At 42.9% G+C, this 12676-nt stretch overlaps 1 protein-coding gene across 1 annotated transcript; it reads left to right on the top strand.

Moving 5' to 3' along the window:
* Nucleotides 1-8599: 8599 nt before the first annotated feature.
* On the top strand, nucleotides 8600-11480 carry LOC150039318 (uncharacterized). Its single transcript, XM_090327861.1, is given in 5 exon segments — nucleotides 8600-8935; nucleotides 9748-9874; nucleotides 10072-10129; nucleotides 10419-11047; nucleotides 11050-11480. Coding segments are annotated over 5 exon segments (1302 nt in total). The 5' UTR covers nucleotides 8600-8875; the 3' UTR covers nucleotides 11478-11480.
* Nucleotides 11481-12676: the final 1196 nt, after the last annotated feature.

Genomic DNA, 12676 nt, shown 5'->3' with positions numbered 1-12676 from the left:
GAAAGGTTATCAATATTTGTGAAGTAATGCACCTTCTATCTTATGAATATAATGTAACCCTACTATTAATTACAATAAAAATATATGGAAAAAAAGAATTGTGCTTGAGAGACAGCAAGGGAAGAGATGACATTGTCCACAAAGGAATGTACTTTTTACTTGATGAATATAACTAACCCCTCTGTACATCACCTTTATAATGACAATAATACAAAATAACTAAATTAAAAGAACCATAGAAGGAATCTGTAGAATAATGATATAAACAAAATGAGCTGTGGGGAGTTGTGAAGATCACATTCTGACAAGATGAATTTCCTCTTTCAAGAGCAATGGAATATTAAATGTGAGAAGCCTGTATGTGAAATGAAAGATCATATATACATGGGGCTCCGATAAGCCCTGTATGGCCAGTATGTCTTTTTTAGGATGCAGAGGCCACTGACCAGTTATCCAAACATGTATGTGCAGATACAACTTCCTCAGACACAGAATCATAGCTAGGGTGCCTATTTTGCCTAGTATTTCAGTTAGGAAAAAGCCAAAACAGGAGAGCAAGTCCTTGAGTGTAAGCCCCAATGCCAGTACTAGGAGATAGTATCTGCACATATGTGTATTTATATCCAGAAAGGAATCATCTGAACATATTAAAATTCAAAAGCATCAGCAAACTATCTGGTTATAGGACTAAGTTAGTGGTTAATTTTTCTGGATGATGGCGGTTTCTATGGTTTTAGTGTTTCTTTTTCTCTATACTCATCTCCTAAATTGTTTTATGAAAAACTTTTTGCCAGTCTTTGGACTTGAACTCAGGGCCTGGGCACTGTCCTTGGACATTTTTTGCTCAACACTCGCACTCTGCCACTTGAGCCACAGCACTACATCTGGCTTTTTCTATGTAGGTGGTACTGAGGAATTGAACCCAGGGCTTCATGCATGCTAGGCAAGAACTCTACCACTAGGCTATGCTCCTGGCCCATTCTCCAATCTTTTAATTAAAACAGATTATTTTCTTTGGGCTCACCTACAACAATCCCCTGTGGTTTGGTTCCTAGTTAACATTTCTACTAAAATAAAACCTACTTCCACCCATCACACCGTGCCCTTAAATCTCCCCTTATATCCCTCTGTGCCATGCCATACAAATTTATTTCCTCAGATGTCCTGTCCAGTCCCAACGTGTGCCAAACCAACCTCTGCATTGTCAAGTCCCTGGCCAGTCCCAATGATGCTGCTTTGGGTGCAGCTCCTCCTTGACCAGATGTATGGACCCAGGCTTTTCCTCCCCCTGTAAACTGGTCTTTTCAATTCCACAGTACACGCTGTACTCCCACACTTAGTTCAAAACTGTAAACACCCAAGCCCTAAACCCTCATCCAGGCCAATAGAAATGGGCCATTTTTCTCCCAGTTCTTGAGGGAGTAAACTTGGTGTCAACTATGGCATCCTTAGGGCTCTCTGGTGGGAGTCCCCACCAATAACTCGGTGAACACTTACTCTCCTCTGTTGAGGGTTCTCCAACGCCCTGTGCCTTTTACAAACTCAAATAAACATAAAAAAAGCTGAAGTGGTAGAGAGCTAACCTTGAGTTAAAAAAAAGCTTAGAAACAGCACCCAGGCCGACTGAGGTCAAGCCTTTAGTGTGCAGACAGACATACACACACACACACACAAACTACAAATGGATACATAGAGCAAAGTCTGCTGTACAAATAACTGGCTCAGGGACTAAAGCTTGAGCTAACAGGAGATGGTTTTTACTGGATTCCTTCCTTCAACTCCACTCAGTCAGGTAAATGAACCCAGTAGGGAGACTCAGGCCTGGGGGTGGGATGGGCCAAGGTAAGCCAATCACCACAGGTTGCTTCTGATTGGCTAATTGTAGGAGCGTCTTCATGAATCGTCCAATGAGAAGCGTCCCTAGCAAGAGGCACGTGCTGCCCTCTTGAGTGGGGCTGTCTCCTCCTGAACTTTAATTCAGTCCCTGGGGCAGAGTCGCTGCTCAGTAACAACTCCCGCCATCCCAGTTGGGGAAGCTGAGCTGCAGTCCTGAGCTAGGCCTCTCGGGCTCTTCCCTGGACGCCAGTGCCCTCCACCCCGGGCCTCGGCCCTGCTGCTGATGTTTCTCCGGGTTAGACTCCCACAGACATCAGGGCCCGGGCTGGTTTCAGAGCCGCCTGCGGGGGTGTGGGGTGCAGTGCCTGTGGATCTCCGGTAGGACAGCTGGGTGCCCGGGGAGCGGGAAGTGGTGAGTGCAGAAGCCTGTCTGCGGTCAGGATCCTGGGCGGGGTGGGGGGCGGATCTGGAAGGCAGAGCCTCAGCTGGGTCTGGTAGGCCCTAGGGGGCCGGGTAGTGAAGAGCTCCTCCAGGTAGTGAAGGGCTCCTCAGCCCTCCAAGGCCTGCAAGAAGGGCTGGGGCGGGGCAGAGCTGGCAGCGGGCACCTGAGTCCTAGGAGTCCTGCCACCAGGTCCTGGCCATCCTGTCTGCTCCAGAGGAGGTGAAGTCACCACAGGCTGTGTGGGGTGGAGGAATTTATTATTTGTAAGAAGGAGCAGGGGGAATGTGGTGTCCCCAGTCATCTGTCCTTTCTCCTGGTTTTCCTAAGAGACTTTTCAGGGCCAAGGGAAGCAGGGTTTAAATCCCCGGACCATTCTGAGTGCTCCCAAGATAAATAATGTGAATTTTCACCTGTCTCCTAAATTACAAAACACATTGGAGATGGAGATCCATATGCACATCTGGTGGTCGTGGATGTTGGAGAGATCTGTTTTCCTCTCTGACATGTGACTGATTTCAGGTTTGTTTTATGATGTCGATGTGTTTGTGTTCATGTATGAGTCTGGGCGCTAAATTCAGGGCCTGAGCTTTTTCACTCAGGCTGGTGCTCTACCACTTTGTGCCACAGCTGCCCTTCCTGCTTTCTGGTGGATAATTGGAGATAAGAGTCTCACAGATGTTCCTGCCCAGTGTAGCTTTCAAATCTCATCCTCCTGAGTAGCCAGGATTATACAGGGTACTTCTGCCCCTGGCAACAGGATGAATGTTGACTTTTAATGGTTACTTTTTTGGGGGAAGGGGGGTCATGGGTCTTGAACTCGGCCTGGGTCCTGTCCCTGAGCTCTTCAGCTCAAGGTGACTGCCCTACCCCCGAGCCACAACCTCACTTCTCATTTTTTAGTGATTAATTGGAGATAAGAGCCTCACAGCTTTTTACTGCCCAAGCTGGCTTTGAACCCTGTTCCTCAGATCTCAGCCTCCTGAGTAGCTAGGATTACAGACATGAGCTTCTGTGCCAGGCTTTGTGCCTCCATTTCTGTGTCTTCCCATTAGCCCCTGGAATTCATTTAGATAAATATAATATAGGATCAGAGTAGATGTTGATTTTCCTTCTTTGAACCTTGAGTCATAATTAATTGTTCTTTCAACAAGAGGTGAACTGTTTAAAATTAAAAAATCACAGTTCTGTGTTACTTTTAACACTATTTAAATATTTCAATTAAGAGATACAATGCATTAAAACCAATATCAAAGTGTGTGTCTACAGGAAAACTCTTTAACTATTGTAAATATAATGAATTTTAGAGTAGAAGAGATGGAGTTGACAAAGTCAAAGTATTAAAATTTTCAGTACTATTCCAACACTGGTGGCTCACATCTGTAATCCATGCTACTGGAGTGTGAGATTTAAGGATCACAATTCCAAGCCTGTTTGGAAGAAAAGTCCATGAGATTCTTATTTCCAATTAACTACTGAAAAGTAAGAACTAGAGTCTTGGCTTAAGTGGTAGAATGCCAGACCTGAGCAGATAAACCCAGGGATGTTGTTCAGGACTGAGTTCAAATCCCAGGACCTGCACCAAAAAACAAAAAAACAAAAAAGGTGGGGGGAGCGGGCAAAATACTTTCAAAATAACATGCTGAGTTGATGTGTTGAGTTGAAAACTCACTCTTTAAATTAAAAATGTGTGTGTGTGTGTGTGTGCGTGTGCATGCATGCACGCGAGCATATGCATGCACATGCACATGGATGCATTCTCAGGCACACACGCGCTTGGGTTCCTGCATTCGTGAGTGTTTATGCCTAATAGCTAGGATAATCGTAGCCGAGGTTTTGTGCCCAGCTTGAAGAGCTTCTTTTTTCCTTTTCTTTTTTTGTAGGTCATGGGGCTTGAACTCCAGGCCTGTCCCTGAGCTCTTCAGCTCAAGTCTATTGCCTTGCCCCTTGAGCCACAGCCCCACTTCCAGTTTTCTAGAGATTAATTGGAGATAAGAGTCTCAGACTCTTCAAACTTAATAGCTTCTTTCTGGAAGATAGGCTCCCAAACTGTACATCAGGGATTAATAATACCCCTGGATAACCCCGTGGTGCTATGAGGCCTGAATGTGTTAATTAGTATAAAAAGTGCTTAGAACAATGCCTGGCAGATAGAAAGCCCTCAATAACTCATATTACTTTGATCTTGAAATCACAGGGATCTTGTTTGTGATAGGACAGCCTGGCTGACTTTGTGGTGACCGAGTATCTCTCACCATGGAGGATCAGAGAGATGAGCCAAGAATTGCCTGTCAACCTGGCTTCTTCTGCAGTACGTTTGCTTGTGGCTAATGGAGGTATTCTCTTAAAAAAAAATCCTTGAGGATTTCAAATTGCTGGCTCACACATTGGTCCTAAAAGTTGATTGAGTTGTGAATAGGTATAAAAAATGAAAACAACTCAGAGGGCTCATATTCTCTTTACTATGCTGAAGTTAGATCTAAAATGCAGTGGGATATGACAAATGATAAAGGAATTCTAGCTACTCACATACAGGGAGACCAGAAGAGAATTCTCTTGAAAGAATCACAAAGGTGCAATACCTGAATACCTTTTCATATTTATATAAAATAATATATGTACTGAAATTAACTCCAAGATATAAAAACAATGGACTTTTTTTTCCTTTTTTGCCAGTCCTGGGGCTTGCCCTCAGGGCCTGAGCACTGTCCTTGGGTTTTTTCCGCAAGGGCTAGCACTCTGCCACTTGAGCCATGGTACCATTTCTGGCTTTTTCTATGTATGTGGTACTGAGGAATTGAACTCGGGTCTTTGTGCATGCTAGGCAAGCACTCACTACAGCCAGGTTCCTAGCCTGGTCTATTTTTGTCTGAAAACTTGACACTACTGTCAGCATTAACGTCACCACCTAGTGCAGGAATAGGGTCAAATACTGACTGCGTGTAAGTTAATGTTGCACGATCTGTTCACAGGGCAATGACAGGAGGTATAGCTTCTTCATCCCCATCTTCTCTGTTGTTGCTGATGTTTCTGATCCTTTGGAATTCAGTGCTTAGTGTACTGGAAAGGAAGTCATTTTTCTCAGGAGGAATCAAACATATATGTTTCTGCTTCACAGTGTTAAGAGTTTTAGAACTAGAAGACATTCAGCACAACCTACAGATTCTTCTACTACTCTAGTTTTGTGATATTTTGAGGTCTGAATTGGCCAAGCCCACTGTTGTTGTGGCCTGCCAGTAAATTCTTCATTACCATCATCAAAGCCAACATGAATGTTGTGCTCAAAATCAGATGAAGGAGAAATCTTTTTACCTTTTTTTGTTTGTTTTGGTCATGGGACTTGAACTCTGGGCATGACTGCTGCCCCTTAGCTCTTCAGCTCAAGGCTACCCCCCTACCCATTTAGTTACAGCACCATTTCTGGGTTTTTGGTGGTTAAGTGGAGATAAGAGTCTCATGGACTTTAGTGCCCAGGCTGGCTTTGAACCAAGATCCTCAAATCTCAGCTTCCTGAGTAGCTAGAATTTCAAGTGTGAGCCATCGAGCCCAGGTTTTTACTTTCTTTTTCAGTGCTGGAGAAATGTGAACATAGTTATTCCTGGTTTTTACAAAGAATGGGAGGTGGGGCAGATGTTTCAAATTGATTCACTGATAAAGGATTTTGGATTCACTGATGAAGGATTTTTGCCTCTAGTGCCAAATATAACTGCTCCTCAGGTGGTGTGGTGGTGCTGGAGGCTGGTCTCCCAATTTTCTATTATCAGACATGATTCAGAATTTTGAAAAGATCATAAAAGCCAGCTATCATACTGCTTGATATTTATTTAAATAGGCTGAAGACACTGCATATAAAATTGTTTACAAGAGTCTGTCATCCCAGCCACTTGGGACTCCGATGTGGAAGAATCTCTTGTGCCTAGGACTTTGATGCCATTTTGGGCATTATTAGGACAAGCAGGTGGCAGAGGAGGAAATATCTCTAGTTCCAGCCCTGTTGAAGAGCTCCAGAGGGCCTGGGAAGCTGCCAGAAGAGGAACAGCATTGGAGCACGGCTGGGACAGCAGCTATACCCCAAGGACCAGATAGGACAGGTCTGGGCCAGAGTGGAAGTAAGACAGCCACTACTGCAAGTGGTCACAACTGTGAGAGCAGTGACCAGATGTTAATTATTCTTCCTCCTCCCCTTGCCCTCTCCCTGTCCCTCCCTATCTCCCTCCTCTTCCTCCTCCCTCGCTTCCTCCTCCTCCTTCTTCTTTTGTCAGCCATGGGGCTTGGACTATGGGCCTGGACATTGTCCCTGAGCTCTTCAGCTCAAGGCTACCACCCTACCTCTTGAGCCACAGCTAGTGGTTAACTGGAGATAAGAGTTTTACAGACTTTAGTGCCTGGGCTGGCTTTGAACCGTGATTCTCATATGTCAGCCTTGTGAGTAGCTATGATTACAAGTGTGAGCTTCCAGGGCCTGGCCAGATGTTGATTCTTAAGTGAAAGGCTGATTAACATCTGACCATGATGGGTCAGATGTTTTCCGGTTTCTGGGTTTATTGATAGAAGGAAACCCAGAAACATAACATTTACATGGATAGGGAGAAAAGAGCTTTGCTTTCTAAAGAAGGCAAAAATAGAATAGAATTGTAGAGAAGGAATGAGAAAAGACAGCAAAATTGGTTCTTACTCTAGAAATCCTTTGTGTATTTTGGATACCGAGGCCAGGACTTGGATTTAGGCATTGTCTCTTAGTTTTTCATTAAAGGTCAGCACTGTACCACTTGAGCTACACCTGTATATCCAACTATTTTTTACTACTTTATTGGGAAATAAGAGTCTTACAGTTGGGGATGGTAGTTTGGCCTAGTGGTAGAGTGTTTGCTTAGCATGCATGAAGACCTGGATTCAATCCCTTGGTACCACATACATAGAAAAAGCTGGAAGTGGTGCTGTGGCTCAAGTGGTAGAGCTCTAGCCTTGAGAAAGCCCAATGATAGTGTTCAGGCCCTGAATTCAAGCCCCAGAACTGGCCAAAAAAAAAAGAAAAGAAAAAAAAATGTAACAGTGGCCCACACTGGCTTTGAAACTTGATCTTGAGATTTGGACTGATTCCAAATTTTTTTAGATTGTGCAAAGCCTGAGCGGTATGAAAAGTGAACTGGACATCTAGTTGGGGTTGGATAACCAACTCATTGGTGTTGTAAACAACAGATAATAGTTATCAAAAGTCATGACAAACTCCTATAGTACAGGTTATTGCCTTCAAAGAACAAACACAAGTGGTGTAACAAAAGCCATAAAAAACCTAAAGGACAGCATCTAGGCCCTGAGTTCAAAGCCCCCAAAGAAGTTGAGAATATACAAAGTTATTCCTGGTACAGAGATCCTAAAATATCTTGAAATCTGATAACCAATTGGAGTGTCTTTGATTCTTTTCATAAGCTGTTTTCAAATATTGTCTGAATGCATGGGAACATGAACTCTGCCAGAGTGCTGCCTCTCTGTAGCATTGGCAGGCTGGGGACTGGCAGCCTGGCACCCCTGACTCACCCCTCTTAAACTGTCAATACTCAGGAAGCTCAGTTTGAAGCTCTCTTTGGCATGAAAGTCCATATCTCCAATTAATCACCAAAAAGGCAGAAGTGGAGTCATGACTCAAGTAGTAGAATGCCAGGCCTGCACAAAACAACTTAAGGAGCCGGCCGAGGTGGCTCACACCTGTAATCCTAGCTACTCAGGAGGCTGAGATCTGAAGATCACAGTTGAAAGCCAGCCCTGGCACTAAAGACCATGAGACTCTTATCGCCAATTAACCACTAGAAAAGTGGAAGTGGTGCTATGGCTCAAGGGGTAGGGTGGTAGCCTTGAGCTGAAGAGCTCAGGAACAGGGCTCAGGCCCAGAGTCCAAGCCCTACAATGACAAAACAAAAACAAAAACAGCTTAAAAGGGATAACACTAGGCTGAGTTCAAGACCCACAGAACTGGCTATCTGGTAGGGAAAACATGTTATAGATTGGCCCCTTTAGTGGATAGTGACTATATAGTGAGATGGATTGGGATAAGCCTGAATGCTGTTACAACTGAATTGTCAGCTGCTGGATAATTAAATAATGTTCCCAAACCACAACACATTAGTTGTCACAAGTGATAACAGATAAGTAGAACACAAGTCACAGCCTTCCCAGGTTGTAGGGAGTGTTTCATGACTGGTTGATTTTAGGCCTCTGGAAAAATCTTTCATGGTGGTAAGAGTGGAATAGAAGGCGGTGTAGAGGAACCAGAGTTCCATATCCTGGCTGCTAAAGTTTTCCTCAGTGTCCCATAGAATGACCTGTGCTGTGTTGTACCAGCCCAGTGCTAGTGGTCTCTAAGGCCTTGAAGCATTGCCGTGTTGGTTTCCATCAAACCATGAGCCACTGAGGCAGCTTCTCCCAGCCCCTTTTCTTTGTCTTTTTAGTATTTTGTTTTTGTCAGTGTATATGTGTGTATACTAGTCCCGAGGCTTAAACTCAAGACCTGGGCACTGTCTCTTACCATTTTTGCTCTAGACTAGTGTTCTACCACTCAGCCATAGCTTCAACTTTTTTTTGATGATTGAGATATAAGCCTTAATGGACTTTTGTATCTTGTCTAGACTGGTTTCAGATCTCACACCTCAGCCTCTTGACCAGGTAGGATTATAGGCATGAGCCACTGGAACTCAACTGAAATGCTCTTTTGCATCTCCATTTCAGTAGGTTCTATTATGATGTGAGTGGAAGATGGAAAATTTCTTATTCAGGACTTGAGAGTATAGGATGAAATAGATTTCTTCAAATAAATTAGTTGTTTATTTCAGGCTAAATTTACATAATAGAAACAAGTGTGGATTTACTGTGTAGGTGAATACTAGTCCATGCTCACTCTGGTGTGTCTTTCTAATCTTTTTCTGTATCCACACTTGCCAAAAGATGAATTACGTAGACATTCTTTATATATATAAATAGTTCTGTTCTGTTTTTGTGGTATCTTTGTTCAGTTTGGCTATCAGACTAATACTGGCTTCACAGAATGTGTGGCAAAGTTCTTTCCTTTTCCATTTTATGGAACATTCTTGATTCTTCTTTAAAGGACTGGGAGAATTCAGTAGTGAGCACATTTATTCTTGGGCTTTTCATTACAGTGAGACTATTACTGTTGGAACTATTATGACCAGCACTAAGGGGCTCAGGTGCTTTCCCTGCAGGTTTCACTTCTTTCAGATCTCACCCATACAGAGGGGAAGCTAGGATTATAGGCATGAGTTACTGGCCCCAGGAGATGGGAAATGCTCATTTCCAGCCAGAACTGGCCAAAAAAAAAAGATGGCTGGTGAATGTTAAATTGTTGACTAGGCAACACAATATATGTGTTTCTTTTGTTGTTGTTGTTAATAAGTTGAATCTCATTTCCAGTTCTGTGGCTTTTAACTCTTGCTTTTGGAATTATTTGTGGAATATTTTAGGAGACTGTGAACTTTGAGGATGTGGCCATCAATTTTACCTTGGAAGAATGGGCTTTACTAAGTCTTTCTCAAAGGAAGCTCTACCAAGATGTGATGGGGGAAACATTTAAGAACCTGGCCTCCATAGGTAAATATTCCCTTACTTAACTGTGAGCTGTTCCTGCCCTTGGTAATGCTGCATGATTTAGAATGAAAAATGGAACATGTAGATGAATATATGACTGTAAATATACCATGATCTCATTATGCCATGAAAAGTGATGTAGTCTTAATATTGTTTCTGTAATGTTGAAGGAATCAATGGTTTCTGTGTTTGTATTTTAGAAAAGAAGCAGGGACAAGAAAATAGTGAAGTGAACCAAAACTCCAGGGAAGAAAAAAGGTAATTGCACTAAGCAGAAACACTACTGTTCTTTCAAATATTGTAGGGTGGCAGGAAATTTTTAAACTAAACAGATAATGCAAATACATAAGGATAGAAATTGACTTAATCTTAGGACATTTTTCTTTTAACATGTATACAAGTGGAGTTCCAAAATTTGTAAATTCAGAAGTCTAAAATATGACACTGTGGAGACCATTTGGAGAAGACCATGCAGGCACAGGAGATACTTTTTAATGGTTTAGTGCTTTAAAAAAAGTTCTTAGTTTGTCTGCCTTTTGTTTTTCAGAACTATATTTTTAGAGAGGCTCTATGGATCTGAAGAAGAGAGTCAGTTTAATGAAGCCTTCCAACAGAATGTAGAACATACCATGAATAAGAAAACTCTACCCAGACTTGCATCTTTCAAAAACTATATGTTTGGAGAAACCATCCTTGCTCCTTCACCCATGGGTATGCCTTTCAGAGCTCACACAGGACAAATATCTTTTCAGTATCAGGACATATCAGTATATGTGGACAGCCACAACACTCATAAAGCATATGGGAGAGCTTACAGGAAATTCCATCAGGGGAAAATCAGCTGTGGAATGCACAATGAGGAAAATCCATTTGCAGCTAAACAATGTGAAAAGTCCTTTAGCAGTTTTTTTCACAGACAAGAAAAAATTGACACTGAAGTTAAACACTGCTGTGAAAGTATGCATTGTAGAAGATCTTGCCCTCATTCTGGTATTCTTCAAGGGCATGAAAGAATCCACCCTGGTGAGAAACCCTTGGCATATGAGCAATGTGGGAAATCCTCTTTTTCTAGTTCTCTTAAAGCACATGAAAGAATTGACACTGTCAAGAAACCCTATAGATGTAAGCAATGTGGAAAAACATTCGCTTTTTCTGGTGCCCTTCGAAGACATGAAAAAGTCACACTGGAGAAAACCCCTATGAATGTATGCAATGTGGGAAAACCTTCCCTTTCTCTAGTTACCTTAAAGAACATGAAAGGATTCACACTGGAGAGAAACCCTATGGGTGTAAGCAATGTGGGAAAACATACGTTTTTCGCAGTTCCCTTGGCAGACATGAAAGAAGTCACACTGGCCACAAACCCTACACATGTAAGCAATGTGGGAAAACATTCATTCTTCTCCATTTCCTTCAAAGACATGAAAGAATTCACACTGGAGAGAAACCCTATGGATGTAAGCAGTGTGGGAAAACATTTGTGTTTCCCTGTTCCCTTCGAAGACATGAAAGAATTCACACTGGAGAGAAACCCTATAAATGTAAGCAATGTGGGAAAGCATTTGTTCTTCCCTACCATCTTCACAGACATGAAAGAATACACTAAAGAGAAACCGTACAGATTTAAGCAGTATGGGAAAATATTTGTTCTTATTATAACTCTGATTACCTAGAGTTATAGGATGAGCCCTGGCTCCTGGCTGTTTTTGCTCTTTTGAAACAGGATCTCACTCTGAGTGTAACCCTGGCTAGCTTAGGGCTAGTGATTTTCCTTCAAGAGGAGAAGCTGTTTCCTCTGTATCCTTACAGTTATCATTGCTATTTGGTATCCTGGGATGAAGAGAGTTCTTGGCATAGACTGCTCTTTTTCTGCAATAATAAACCAATCTAGGAACAGAGCCCCGTGATCCTCTGTACCCTGAGCTTTGGGAGAGTGTAAGTAGCTGTTTATTTAGATACAGGCATCTCCCAAGGTCCCCAGCTGGGGATGGGATCCCTGAGATTTCCAGAAGGAAGTGGGCAGATACCAGCAGCCTGCCTGGAAGATAGCAGTAGCTGAGTGAAGGATGGGTGGGTGAGGAGGCATGCCTCAATCTTTTCACTCACTGTAGATCTCACTGTCCCGGGCTGATATGAAACAACAGCATAAAAATATTGCATGCATTTTGTAATACTGAACATGTAACTTTTCTGTGCACACACACACACACACACACACACACACACACACACACAGATATGTGTGGCACCAGTAGTACTGAGGATTGAACTCAGGACTGGACATTGTCCCTTAGCTTTTGAACTCAAGACTATAGCTCTACCACTTGAGCCACATCTCCAGTTCTGGCTTTTTTACTGATTAAATGATGATGACTCACAGACTTTCCTGTGCGCCCCTAACCCCTCCCTGCTTTGATACTTAATCTTCTGATCTCAATCTCCTGAGTAGCTGGAATTCCATGTGTGAGCCTCCAGCACCCAGGTTTACTTTGTTTGGATATACTATACCCAAAACTGTAATAGGAACAGCACTGTTTGCATCAAAACAGGCTGGGAGCTGGTGCCTCATATCTGTAATCCTAGTTATTCAGGAGGACTCAAGATCTGAGGATGGCGGTTGGAAGCCTGCCCTGGAAAGAACTTTCATTGAGACTCTTATCTCTAATTGACCAAAATGAGGAGGGAGGAGAGAGAGGTAAAAAGGAGGAAGAAGAACAGACAAAAGAAACATAGAAAAAAAGCAAGTGCCATAAGATGAGTTAAGGCTTGAGTGGTAGAGCAGTACCCACCCCGGCGCCAGGCCCA

Source organism: Megascapheus bottae, unplaced genomic scaffold (genome assembly GCF_031878675.1).
Source record: "Megascapheus bottae isolate mThoBot1 unplaced genomic scaffold, mThoBot2.hap1 HAP1_SCAFFOLD_40, whole genome shotgun sequence".
In the NCBI taxonomy this organism is placed as follows: domain Eukaryota; kingdom Metazoa; phylum Chordata; class Mammalia; order Rodentia; family Geomyidae; genus Megascapheus; species Megascapheus bottae.
The sequence above is the reverse complement of the archived record's forward strand: the minus strand, read 5'-3'. Positions and strand labels throughout refer to the sequence as shown.